General features: G+C 61.6%; 1 protein-coding gene across 1 annotated transcript; it reads left to right on the plus strand.

Annotated features, from left to right (window-relative positions):
- Positions 1 to 1189: 1189 nt before the first annotated feature.
- On the plus strand, positions 1190 to 13459 carry BESB_014290 (uncharacterized protein; the record flags this gene model as incomplete). Its single annotated transcript, XM_029360158.1, has 2 exons — positions 1190 to 1217; positions 1911 to 13459. The coding sequence occupies 2 exons, from the start codon at positions 1190 to 1192 to the stop codon at positions 13457 to 13459; spliced, it is 11577 nt and encodes a 3858-aa protein (XP_029216825.1).
- Positions 13460 to 13983: the final 524 nt, after the last annotated feature.

Here is a 13983-nt window from a genome sequence, read left to right on the forward strand (position 1 = left end):
ATGGGTTCCGGCGACGCAGTGTAGAGAAACCGATATCGGAAGCTCGTTTATTTTCGTTTGTCCCAACGACGCGCCCCTAGCTCCGTTCATTGAGTTCGACCGCAGGGGGCAGTATCCGTAAAAAGTAACTTCATGTTAGGATTCTCCTATATATGCATACATATATATATGTATATATATGACTGAGACGCAGCAGAGTCAAACGAAACAATACGTCTTCGTATCCCCCGTTCGCACCGAATTCCATGAGCTCGCCTGTGAAAGAACTACCGCTGCCATTATGTAGCTAGGTTTCGTCGCTTATCAGATGCCGTCCGTATGCCTGCACCGCCCGGCTACTACTAATGTATGTCACAACTGACGCTCGAGGCGCGTCAGAGTTGGTCGGCGTGCCTTCGCTTTTTGGCTGTTGCCAAGCCGTCTGCCTCCAATGGTGGGCAGACTGTCCGATCTTAGCGCACTTTAGTGATTCCTCGTGTGCCTTTGGCTTGTGCTTGTGAATCGATTGTTTCCACGTCTTCATGTACGGCTCTTGGAGTTGAAGTTAGGGCTGCGGCCGTCTTCCCCCAGAACCGTTGCATCGTCTGGCCAAAAAATCGGCGAATTGCCCGCTGCAGCTTTTCCTGTCCTCCTGATATCGACTTCAAGCACAAAGCGACGCCTTTGACAAACCGGTGAACGACCAATGCTTCTGCGTGTGGAGCATCAAGCAAAGCGCACAAACTCTGCCGTGGCGCGTTGTATGCTGCATCGAGTCTGTTCAGCTACCAAGCTTGACCGGGGACTCTGACATGACAGATCGCTACGTCCTCTGCCGGTGGTGTATAACACCATCGCAATTTATTGTAGTTACCATGTGGTACCTACATTAGACCGTGTTTTGAAGAGCATGGAGCACTGTGTCGCGAATGTTTTTTAAGCTGTACGCCATACGACAACAATAGGACCATGAGCTAGCTTTCCGCAGAAGGCGTTTGCACAGACGCTCGCGACCCCCCAATCCTTTCAGGGGAAACGAAAACAAGCTTACATTTTCTCCCTTTTCCCGTGTCTCCCGGTTTGATGCCGACCCCAAAAACTACAAAGGAGCGGAAAATGACCCGAAGCATTGATCGGTCGTGTTGCTAGGTATCGAGATATTTGACTCTTGAGCCAGTCAGTTCCGCGTTTACTAACAGCCCGGGCAAAAATGTCCAAGAGCCTGCCTGCTTCTAACTGTGAGCTGATCTAGGCTTTCACAAGTGCCCTTTCGTGCGGCTTGTAAGCTATAGGTCTGTTAATGCACCAACGTTTATGCCAGTATACATATTGGATCAGCTCTGGTTCCCAAGTGCCTCATGTTGATTACAGCTTTCGCCTGCGTGGGCTCTTCCTTGGAGTGCTGAGTCGTGGGCCCTCGTGCTCGCAACGGCGACCACAGGATACTGCAGTGCCTTGACCCCGTGGACGACTACAAAATACTGATTGCATGGTCTTATGTGAGTTCGACGCCTGTCCTCATGCAGAAGGTGTCCATCCCATTGGTGTTTCATTTGCCAGGTTGCGTTGGTGTATTCGCATACATATATATACCGATAAGGTTTGCCTCGCCGGTGGGGGACAGAAATTTGATTGTGCAGCCAGGCCACTTACCAAGCATTTTTGTGAGCGATTACAGCCCCGACACTGAGAATGGGTAAGAAGAACGTAGTTGCATGGTTCGCGGTACGGTCGACCATTTGCGTAACACAGGGCTGGAGGACTTCAATACACAAACCGCTGCATCATTGAGGAAGTGTGCCCGCGGGAGGAATGTGAACCGTGTGTAGACAGACTCAGACACTTCAGGCACAAGAGGTGGAACAGCTGGTACCTTTCCTGATACGTTTCTCGCTCTTCTCTCTTTAATCTCTCTACCCGTTTTCTTGGAGTACGGTTCACTCCCGAGCGGCTCGCAGGTTTCCCTGTTATCCGTTCCATATCTCATGTGGGCCCCTATATATTTGTTTTGAATATGGAGCAACACGGGACGTGGGATGAGACTGTCTGCGAAAGGGGTCCATTTGGCGAAAAGCTCCCCGAGGGAGACGGCCCCCCCGTTCCGCTCCTTTCATCTGCTGACCGTAACTCAAATGATGCAGACGTGGGGGCGAGCCAGTCCGTCGTCAACGGAGACAGGCTGAGCGACCATGACTTCTGGGACGTGCATACGCTTGAGAATGACCACAAGACCTCTACTGCGCCGACCGGCCAACCGTACCAGATTTCGGACTCTGAAGCAAGAGCAGGCACTGCCTGCATCGGGGAAAGTGACTCCTCTTCCGGTGACGACATGCCACCACAGTCGGCCCTCGCGCATGAAGGTGACCGAAGATCAGTCGGTGAAGATGATGAAAGAGAACAGGACATGAATGCCCACCAGGAGAAAATATTACATGAAGTTCAGGCTTTATCTCGTGACGCCAGCTCGCCTGAGTGTTCAGAGTCTTTCGACGAAGAGGGAGGGCGAAATCAGGGTCCTCTGTTTGTTCTTACGCTCTCACCGTCTTCGGGACCCGCTTCACAAGTCAACAGCCCCGTTTTACGAAACTCGTCCCTCAACCCCGAAGGCGACTCCGGAGTTGTTGATACTCCTCAGGCAGAAGAGCGCGCGAATGAGCGTTGTGATTCCACATCAGAAGCTCTCGGCACAGTACGGCCCCCAACCGAGCCGCCTGTTTCCAACACACGTACTGGGTTCTATCCTGTCCGTCCTACTTGCTCGCTGGCGACTCGCAGAGCGCAGGACTATGCGGAGCCGGCTCTTTCACGTGAGACGCAGAATGCGGATGACGCATACTCTGCTGCGCCGTCCGCTTCTTACGCCTCTGCATCTGAGCCAGCTACGCAGCTTCCAGAATGCCGCTGTCCCTCCTGTTTCGGCCAGCCGCTAGGTGAAGACAACAGGGACGTGTCCGCCGACTCAGGTGATGGAACGTGGACAGTGGATCTGAAACAGCAGCGAGGTGAGCGGCAGGAGCCGCTTACGCGTACATCTGCTGTACCACCGTATCTGCCTTCAGTTCTGCAAGCTCCTCCGCCATGCAATGCCTCCTCGCCGTCGGCGCAAAGACGTGAGTCGTGGGCCTCTTCTGCCAGTGACTGCCGATTCGCCTCGCGCACTTTGACGCAGCCAGACAGGCAAGATGCGAACTCGCTTGGCGACGCCCACGGCTTCCGCCCCTATATGGAGACATCATCCTGCCACACGACTCCCCATGGCGTTTCGTCATCTTCCGACGGCCGTGGCTCCCCCCGTCACCAACCCTCGACTGCGCAAGTCCCTCTCCCACTTCCCAGCCAACAGCCGTTCCACGGTGCGCCTTGCGCTCCCCCGCTGTCATCAGGGGCGACTGTCTCTCCTTCGGTTTTTACGTCCTGCACAGCAGCAGAGTATTGCTGCCCACGGCCTCTTTACCAGACTCAACCTGAGGGGGACCAGCCGCTGCCGTCGGGGGTTCGCTACGATGCACAGAAACACGCGTACCGTGCGGTTGTCCGCACCCCAGATGGGACGATAAAAAACCGAAGCTTCTCGTGTAGGAAGTATGGCTCGGCGCAGGCTCTGACACTCGCGGTTCAGGCTGTAACGTACTCAGTTCCAGCCCCTGAACCTCCGCCTGGGTACGCTTTGGCGACTCCGAGGCCCATGCATGCGCCCTGCATGGCCGCTCGGCGACGCGGTTCGCGTGCGGCGTCCTCGCCCTACTCGTCGCCATTCTATCCTGTGTGTTCGTCGAGCGTGGGTAGCGGGGCGAACTCTCCCCCTGAACATCTTTACGCCTCCCCCAGAGGCCTCGGCTTTTCTCACTGGCTGCAGAGGAACGAACACTACCACCGTGAAGTGTCGCGGAGCGGCTCAGCCATGTTACCCTCGTCGGCTTCCTACTCTGCTTCTTCTCTGGCCCACCGGCCTTCGCCTCCGGAGACGACTTTTTTCGCTTCCCAAGAAAACGCAGGCTTCCACCGCTACCGCAGCAGCCAGTCGTTCTACTACGGCGAGGCCTCGGCGCCACGGTCGCCTCTCCGGCACTCTTCGACGTTCCCCCCGTTCGATGGAAGCCCTCCCAAGACGTTTTCTGCTGCACCAGCAGGCGCCCATGACGAGCGCCAGTTCCGTGGAGACGCGCGGCAGCTGACACACGACGCTGTGTTCCCTCTGTCGGCGGGCTGCAGTCCTTCTTCGAGCAGTCCTTCGTGTCGGTGTAGCGCTCCCTACTGCCCTGCTTGGCGCTTTGGCGCTGACGTGGCTTCAGCGCCGACAGGTCAGGACGAGTTTTTCTCCCCGCTGCATTGCGGGCCCGTTCCCCCTTCACATTCCGCGGCGCCGCATTCCCCGTCGCCCGCACCTTCAGGCTGGTCCTACGCTCTGTCGCACGCGCCAGTCCCGCCGCTGCACAACATGCATCCCGCCGCATCTCCACAGCTGATCGATCAAGCTGCAGGGGGCGGAGGCGAATCTAGCGGACCTGCTGGCGGTGGCGCATTCGTTGCGTGCCCACCAGGTGAGCCGCGAGAGCTTCATGAGGTGCCCAGCTTCGCGGGCGCAGCCGCAACCGACCAGGCACACGAAGGGGGCCATCCAGCAACTTCGGCGTCCCTTGATGAGCCGATGGGAAGAGAGCGAGCCTCCCCGTCGCTCGCGCATTCCTCGTCTTTTCGTTCTGCACGTCCTCAGCTTTCGCAGCAGGAGTACGCGTGGGCGTCGTGGCCATGGCAGGACAGGAGCAGCACCCTTCCGCAGGGGGACCGAATCGAATCGAGAGGATGGGAGAGCAGCATGGCGTCGTCTTCGCGCATTCACGAAGACGGCTCTGACTACGTTCTACCGAGCCAGAGCGTGAGCACCCTCTGCGGCGAGGTACCACGCCTCTCTCAGATCACAGGCGGCGCGGTGGTGCTTCTCGGCGGCAGCCACGCAGAGGCACGCTCGGCGTCGTCGTTCTCAACCGAGACGCATTCATGTTCGTGGACGCGGAGCGAAGGAACCGGCCCGACCGCGGACTTTGGCTCCGCCTCTTCATCGAGTTCTTCTGTCACGACTCTGGCGTCCTCAGGCACACGCCACGCCCTCTGTTCGTCGTTCGCCTACTCTGCAGAGGCGACAGGCGCGTCGGCTGAGGGGGCCCAGGCCTTCTGGTGCGCGCACAGTGGAGACGCAAAAGAACCGGGGCCGTGCCGCGAATACGCTTCAACTGCTGTGCATGACGCGATTTCTTTTTTAGGGGGAGAGGGGGACGCCGCTCTGCATGCGAAGATTGACGGCCCCCTCACACAGCCTCGCGCGGGAGAGGCCGGGGGACAGGCGCTCGACAAGAGCATCCACTCTGCCGCTGCCTGGCGCTCAGCTGACTCACAGGGCTGTGACTCGCAGGAAGCGTCCCACACTTCGCCAACTGTAGACACGACGAGAGAGGACTCGCACTCGGCAGAGAGCTGGCATGCAGCTTGCGCCGACAGAGAGAGCCCATCTGCTTGGTTGAGGGCCAGCGCCGCGAATGAGACGGAAGATGACGCGACAGTCCCGCACAGCAGCGCGAGGGATGCGCCACGGCCCGGATCCCGGACACGCTTTTGCGCAGCGGCGGAGCAGCGTGCTTCTTCATCTGCGCTCTCTAGCCCGTCCGCCCCTGTGCTCGAATCTTCTTTACCTTTCATCCATCCGACGGACGAACCACCACTGCTCGGCCCCGCTCAATCCACCGCGGCGCCGTGCGAGCGAGTCGGCCTCCCGCGTGTCACCAGCGACGAGGCACGGCCTGGCGGATACCCCAACGATTTGGAACGGTCGCCCGCCGACGCAAGTCGCTGGCCTTCGCCCTTCTCGGAGTCTGCCATCGATAGCTGCGCTCGACAGCGCGCGGCTCCTGCCCTGGCGCAACAGGCAGATGCCGCGGCCCGCGTGCGTCCCCTCCCTCCAAGCTTAGCCTACGCGGCCGACTCGTCGCCAGTCTCCCGTGGCGCCGAGGCGTCGCCGCCTTCCACGACGATCCCTGGAGCGCCGGCCGCTGCTGCAGACGTGAACGGAGTCGTCGCAAACGCAGAGCCCAACTCGACGGTTCCTCTGAGCCAAGGACGGCGTCAGGACAGGGAATGCAAAAACGCTCTCGCCTTGTCTCCAGCGTCGCACGCGCGAACTTTGTATCTTCCGTCACCGAGCGAACACCTGACACCGGGCTTGGCAACGCCCCCCTCTGCACGGAGACAGCTTGAGCCGCACCCTTCCTGCGTAGGGGTAGACGAAGAAAGGGCGCACGCGGGTAGCGGGGAAGGAGGCAGTGAAGAGCCGCGCCTCAGGAACGCCAGGCGACTTAGCACTGAGGCAGCGAAGAAGCGCGAGGGCGACAGCGAGGAGGGCGAAGAGGAAGCGCAGCGCAGACGCGAAAGAGGAACTCTGAGCCTCGACAACGAGACAGTAGAGCACCGACATCCAGGTAGTCGTCACAAAGGGGCGGAAACTTTCGCAGGGGACGTCGGCTTTGCATGTTCATCCACTGAGAGGATCGCACAGAAGGACTTCGGAGAACTCTGCGCACACAGACTAAAGGAACCGGTCTCTGCCTACAGATGCAAAGGCGTGCTAGTAGGCGAACAGACTGGGACGCAGACGAGTCACGTGGAGGCCCCTGGAAGCGTTCGACAGAGTTCCACAGCACTGCAAGTGAAGACATCGTTTCGGCTCCCTTCGCGTTCTTCTTCTGCAGCTCCTGCTGCAGCGCCGGCTGAGTGCGCGTCAGATACAAACTTTGACTCCCCTGCGTTGTCACCTGCTTCTCCCTCTTCACCTACTACTACTATGCGCTCTGCCGGCCTTGCGGCAGATCGCGTGCCCTCTTCGCCCGTTTCGTATTCCTTCTTCTCTCCCTGTCCGTCTCCCTCCGCTTCGGCAGCTGCTTCGCCCCAATCGCCGGCGTCGCCGCCGTGCCCCAGAGACTCTCCCAACGAAGAGGGGCGTGGAGAGCTCTCCCCGCCTCTGAGCAGACTGCGCCACAGCCCCGTCGTGCCTTTCGCCGTGGCTGTCGGCGCGGCGGAGATCCGCCCGTCGGCGCCGCCCGCTGCATGCGCAGGGGGCGTGACCGAAGCTCGCGCAGCTCCCCACTCGAGCAGTCATGACACAGCAGTAAAAACCGAGGGAATTCAGGGGAAGCAAACGCGAGATACACGCCAAGCAGCGGAAACCGTAGACGTTGGTGCGCGGCGAGACGGGGAGGAAGGACTGGAAAGCTGCAGGGCGGAGAAGACGACCGGAGACAGCGTGGGGACAGAGTCAGACAAAAGCTGCTGGAGAGAGGGAGAGGAGATGGCGACCGCGAATGCTAGGGTGCAGTCGGTACCCAAGACGACGAAGGCGGGCCTGAACGAGGAGGGGACTGCGGGCACTTTAGCTTTCTCGGGAAAGCGCTTCAGACACATTTACACTCCAATGGATGCCGGAGGGGAGGACGAGGCGCGGAGCACGACCAGCGGCGACCAGGCAGCGGGCTGGGAGCGAGAGCTGAACTCTGCCTTGCACTGTGCGGGCCGCTGCGGAGGCAACGCCGTCCTTGAATGTGCTTCGTTTTGCAGAGAGGAGGGTCAGGGAGACGCTGGAAGCGTTTCACTCGGAAATCTCGGGGCTGGAGGGGAGGAAGACATGGAAGAAAGCCATGGGGACTCAGAGCAAGAGGACGCCTACCGTTTGGCATCCTATTCGAGTTTTTCCACTACATGCTCTTCGATTGGTCCTGTACCGGAAGCGGGTGACCCATGTGTCTCGGTAGAGACGCGCTCAGTCTCGTCACCGTGTTTCCCCCTTTCCTCGCGCTCTGTGGCATCGCGTGAAGCCTTCTCACCATGCGATTCAGGATCGCCTGGTTCAGCACTTTCTTCGTTGTCCCTCTCGTCTGTGCTTTCGTCTCCTTCGCTGTCACCTGCCTCGCTGTTGCGAGTCTCTTCTCCTGATCGAGCGTCTCTGTCAGTGCCCCCTTTGCCGTCGCGGGAGTCGCTCCCGCCTTCTTCGGGTCCGTCGTCATCAAATGTCTCGTCCTCTCCCGCCTTGGTCTCGCCGGATTCGCTTGCGCATCTTCCATCCTACTCCACAACTTCGTCGTGTTCCGCCTCTCCGCCGCCTGCCTCATCAGTGCTGCCAGCCCTCCTGGGCGCCTTCGAGGCCTCGCCGCGCCCGAGCGACTCCCAGCGGGCGAGGAAGCGAGCGGCCGTCCTGGGCCGCCTCTGCGGGGCGAAGGCACCACGCGACGCCGCAGGGAAACGAAGAAAAATGCAGTCCCACCTCTTTTGCTCGCCCGCGGAGGACAACAAACGCAGCTGCTATCGAGCTGCTTCGCACGACGTGGACTGCCTGGAAGCTCGCGGTTCAGCTCTACTGACTACGGAGCGAAGCGACGCAGACGCAAAACAGGCAACCACGGACGAAACCGGGGACAGCGACGCGTCGAAGGCGAGCGATCGGGCCGTACTTAAGGGCGAAGATGCGCATGAGCGAAACGAAGACGATGCACACGAAATTGCAGACGAAACGGACCAAGAGAGCATGGCGGACGAAGCGCCCGGAAGCGGGGGCGAAGCAGCGCAGAGTGCCTTGCACGAGGGCGACGTCGGGGAAGCGACGGACATGCGAGACACCGAGAGCGAGGAGCGCAGCAGCAGTGTCTCTTTGCTGCCAGACTGCAGCTCGCTTTCTCCTCTAAGGCACGTTAACCGTGAGGGCGGCGAGGTTGCTCAGCGTATTGTGCCAACGGCCGACTTAGCAGAAGCCAAAGGAGCCCGCCTGATTCTCGCACCAGTGCGCAAAGCTGCAGGATCCCCTCTTCTCCCAGACGCACTGTGTGGAACGGCCAGTGGTTCGCCTTTCTTCTCTTCACCTGTCCTCGCTGCCCTTCGCCGACCGCGGCCGCAGAAGCTCGCGCTCTTCGCCGCGTTTGTCGTGCGGACAGGCCACAGCCGCAGAGACAGCAAATCCGCCGCACACACGCGGAACGAAGCTGCCAGCGCGGATGCCACAGACGATCGGCGACACGCAGCTGCGCATGCCCCTGGGCGAGCCGGCGGCCGGCAAGACGCGAAAGCCGAAGCGGAAGAAGGAAATGCAGGCGTCTGCCGCGCCGCAGAGAGCGCGAGAACAGAAGGAACCGAAGGTCGCGGATCTCACCAGGGAGGTAAGACTCTGGGAAAGGACGCAGGAGAAGATGACGCAGGGGAAGAGGCCAAAGAGGCGGAGAAGCGGTCTCCTCAGGCGACAGGCTGTTCGTCTGGCGCGTCCCGGCACGGAGAAGGCACGCGAATGGACGAGAAGTCCCCAGGGGCGGAGTGGCGGTCAGGCAGGAGGGAACAAGGCGGAGGTCAAGCGCAAATCGAGAGGGGGCCCGCGACAGGTAGACCTGGAGAGGATGAAAGAGATGGCACCCGCCGCGAACGACATGAGAAAGAGAAAGCGAGGGACGCCGCGGAGCCAGACGAGAAGAAGCAAGCGTCAACTGCCTCGCATCAGAAGATGGAGGAGGCCGCAGAGAAAAGTGCTGGCGGGGAGAGAAGGAAGCGGCAGAGAACTCGGCAGACATCTGAGAAGCCGGAGGGCGTCCTCGACCTGAAGAAAACGCGCGTGAGACGCAGTTCAGCAGGAGCGCGGCAGCGGTCGCGAGCCGCCAGCGCACGCGAGTCAGGGCCTCAAGAAACAGCCACCGAAGAGAAGAATGAGAATGGCGAAAATCCAGTGACCTTGCAAATCGAGACAGCAGGCGAAGGCGAGGCCGCTGGGGAGCCTGACGGTGGCAGGGAGACCGCGGAAGGAGAAACCCGCATGCACAGAGAAGAAGCAGCCAAAGCAACTTCTCCGCGCAACTCGGCGGGGCCTGTCCGAGGGGCTCGCGGGCAGAAGAGCAGACGGGAGGCGAAAAGACAGAAGAGCGAGAAGCGAAGCGGAGAGGCATGTGAGGTGACGGCGACGGCCCCCTCTCTGGAGGGTGAAGATAAAGGTACAGAGGCCCTGGATTCGCCTCAGAAAGAAGGACGAGCGGACTCGGCCGCTGGAAAAAAGGAGGCAAAAGACGCGGCCGAGGTGGCAGTCGTACCGGGGAGAAAAGCGGCTGCTACCCGCTGGCGAGCTTCAGGGAGTAGGGGCAGGCGGGCGATGCGACATGAGCCGCGCGGGGCCGCGGCTAGCGAGGACTCTAGCGGAGAAGTCGAAAAGTCTGTTAAAACGGAGACGAAAGAGCCGCACACTGAACGACCCCAGCGGAGAAGACGGTCGACCGGCTCTCAAGGCCTGCCGCGACAGAGGCGAAGCCGACGCGCCAGCCAGGGCGACGAAAGCTACTCCTCATCCGTTTGGTTGGCTGCTTCGCCCGCCTCCGCTTCTTCAATGCTCGCTCCTTCTCTCTTTCATCCTCTGTCAGCGTGCGCCTCTCTCCCAGCTCTTTCTGCTGCAATTTCGTTTCCGTCCTCGGCACACCTGCCGTCGGCCGATTCGAAAACGCCGGCTGCTCATGCGCGCACGGAGGGGGAAGGCGAGGAAGTCGAGCTGCGGCAGCACTCTCACAGAGCGTCCAGTGATGCCCAAAGCGCTAGAGCCGTCTCGCATGCAACGGGTACAGAGCTCTCTTCACGCGCCTTCGAGGACGCGAAGGCCGCGGAGGAGTCTGAAGCACAGCCGGGGGCAGCTGGGCAACATCAGCAAGCGGACGCGCAGACCGTAGACGGCGATCCAACCGACTTGAAGCGGCGCCCCGAGTCTGCACGTCAGGCGACCAGACAGCTAGACGGCGGAGACGACCGCGCCCAGCACAGAGCGCGTGGAGCGGAGGAGGGGACGCCGGCGGTGCAGAGCGGAGAAGAGCAGATGGAGACGACGACAGCAGGAAAGACAGAGGACGCACAAGGCGACCATGCACTGCGCGCGACGCGACCGATCAGGGCCGCCCATCACACAGAAGACGGGAGCGCAGTGGCAGAAGCAGAGAACCAGGCAAAGGAGACACACGAGGCAGGGAAACAGAGACCTGCCCTGGTTGCCCTGCTGCGTGCGAGGCGAGAGGAAGAGGAGCGAGAAGCGACAGAGGGCGGGCGAGGGAAGGAGCCTGGCAGCCGCAGGAGCCTCCGCCCGCGCCGCCTGAGTTGGAAGCTCTCTGAGGTCGCGGAGGTACCGTCGCCTGTCGCGTCGCCACGCGTCGTTTCTAGCCTCGAGGAGCTCCTTCTGCTGCCGGAGCGAGAGGAAGGCGAGCCAGTGGAGGACGGCATCGTAGACGTGGGAGATGCAGGACGCAGAGACGCAGAAGGCAGAGACGCAGAAGACAGAGCCGATGCAGGGAAAGACGCCGAGAGAGGCGAGAGCGAGATGCAGGCTCCGCCGCCCTCCAGGGGCCGCAACAAAGGAAGCTTCGCACGCGGCGGCTTCCACGGTGGCAAACGCAGACGAAGCAGCGGCAAAGTGCGCGACCCTGTCGCCACCGCAGCTTCGCCGTCGACTGCGTTTCGGTCGAAAAGGAAACGGAATCCTCCGCGGCCTGGCCCAGGCCCGCAGACGAGGTGGGGGAGAGCTGCGGTCTCAGACGCGGGGTGCGGGGAGGAAGAGAGAAGTCTCCTCCTTCTCCCTCCGGAGGCAGCCTCACTGGCGCCTCCCGCGCCGGTACGGATGGAGGCAGGGACTGCTCAGGCCGCAGAAATAGAAGCCCGAAGCGGAGCCGTTCCGCCGGGAGTCCGAGATGACGAGTCAGAGGCACCACATGCGTCCACCGATTTGGCGGGGCTGCTGGGCACTGCCGCAGCGGTTCCATGCGTGCGCATAGCTCTGAAGGAAGCCGAACAGCAGACCTGGGGTGGCGCTGCGTTCTACCGGCTGCACACGCCGCCCTCTCGAAGCGTCCCGTCATTCTCTCCGTCTGTTTCCAACCTCCTTGTCTCTCCCCGGCTAACTTGTCGCGGGAGGCGAGCGAACGGATTGCTGGCGACAGAGACTCCCCTGGAGCGCGAGGCGACCCCCACTTCGCCTCCGCCTTTCACCGCTGTCTTCTCTCCCGTGGACGGCGAGGCAGGCGAAGCGCGGGGCGGCGACGGACGGGGCGGATCGCCGTGCTCTCAGGTCGGCCGACCGCTCATCGGAGCCGCGGGCATGCAGCACGCGCTCTCGCCTGCCTCAGGAGCTTCGTCCTCTCCTCTCTTCGAAACGCTGCCGCCGACGCTGCTTTCGAACGCGGCGGCAGATCTTAGAGAGCAGCAAACCGCGTCTATGCTTTCGGGACCCGGTCCGCGCTCGTGCTGGGCCCCGACGTTCCCGACAGACTTGCCAACTCCGCCAGCCTACCTGGAGAGACTAAGCCTAGCAGACAGAGGGCTCGCCACGCCGCCGACGCCGTCGACCTACCTTCTCGCGCCCGCGAGCCCCAGAGGGACTCGCAGGGACCCGACGCGCGAGCCGATAGGAGGTCTGATTACCCCGCCTTCGGTCTGTCTTCCTTCGCGGTCGCCGTCGGAGGGTCCGCCGTTTTTCCTTAGGCCCAAGTTCAGTCGGAAACGCCTTGCCGCGGCTCGACGAGATGAAGAAGAGAGACGAGCGCAAGATGTTGAACAGGTGCGCGATGTTGAACAGGCGCGAGACGTTGAACAGGCGCGAGATGTTGAACAGGCGCGAGATGTTGAACAGGCGCGAGATGTTGAACAGGCGAAAGATGCTGAACCGCGGCGAGGCGCTGCATCGCCGAGAGAGCCAAGAGGACGCGCGGCCCTCGAGGCCCGCACCCCGTCGCCTCGTGGCTACTCGGCTACTCCGCCTGCGTTTGCATTTCCGTCATTGGCTCGATCTGGTTTCGCCGCGTCGTCTGGGGCTGCGATGCCCGGCTTCGCGCCTTCTGTCGCGTCCCTTCCGGCAGCTTCCTCACTGACGCCGCAGCCGGCGCGCGTGTCCTCCCAAGCAGGAGGGCGGGGGGGAGGGTCGATTCGGGCTGCGTTTCAGCTGCTGGGGAGGGAGCACAGCTCTGGCGCCGAGGCAGGCAGCTCGTCGCAAGCCTTGACGGCGGCGCTTCACCCTCTCGTGCCGTCGCCCAGCCGCCGGCGTCTGCGGCCAGTGCGTCTTCTGCGCGACAGCCCGGCGGCGAGTCCTGGCTACGGCTGCGGCCTCGGTCGGCACGGCGGGGGGGCGTCGTCTGCGTCGGTCTCTGGCGTCTTCTCGCCGGCGCAAAAGCTCCCGCCCCCGGGGCCTGCTGCAGGCGAGCTGTCGCCGTCCTTCAGGTCGGGCGGCTGGGGCGGGCTTTCGCCGGCCTGGTCTCAGCGCAGCTCCGACGAGCTGCCCAGCCGCAGCGTCGAGAGAATGTTCCTGCCTCCCTCCAAGATGCAAACGCCGCGGTCCTACCTCCCGAGCCCCGTCGAATTCAACACCTTCTTCGGCGAGCCTGCAGACGGCAAGAGAGTGTGGCCGCCCAGCTCGCCGCCGGTCGCTGGCGTGCGACTCTGACCCTATCCCTGAGGCGGCGCCAGCGATCGATGTGAACGAAGCTGTGTGAAACGCGTGCCTTGCATTTCGTTTTGCACAACGCGGGGAGCCACACTGGGGGCGGGCACGTCGCATGTGGCCTGGCAGAGAGTCCATTGAGTCATTCCGGCCTGTCTGACTCTTCGCCCGCGTAGTCGCACGAGGGGAAAAAACACAGAACTGGCGAGCGCCTCCTGTGGCGGCGCACACACCGGCCCTGCGTCGTCGTTCTTCCCCTTACATGCCTGACCGGAAGCAGATACGAATCGTCGGGAGGTGCCTGAAGGGATGGAAATGTCAGTTGCTCAGAGGAAGAACGGTTAGTTTTTTTTTAAAACATTACTCGTGCAAAATCAATTCTTTACGTACATGCGCGTGCGTCCAACTCTGCGTACTTGTCGACATGTCTTGCGGCTACTTTGCGTTTGCCTGGGCTCTGTAGTATTCTGCAGCTCTCTGCCGCTCAGGCCGCTGTGTGCGGCTACTATCCGAAGCTGAATATTCGT

Source organism: Besnoitia besnoiti, chromosome IX, assembly GCF_002563875.1.
Source record: "Besnoitia besnoiti strain Bb-Ger1 chromosome IX, whole genome shotgun sequence".
NCBI classification, from domain to species: Eukaryota; Apicomplexa; class Conoidasida; order Eucoccidiorida; family Sarcocystidae; genus Besnoitia; species Besnoitia besnoiti.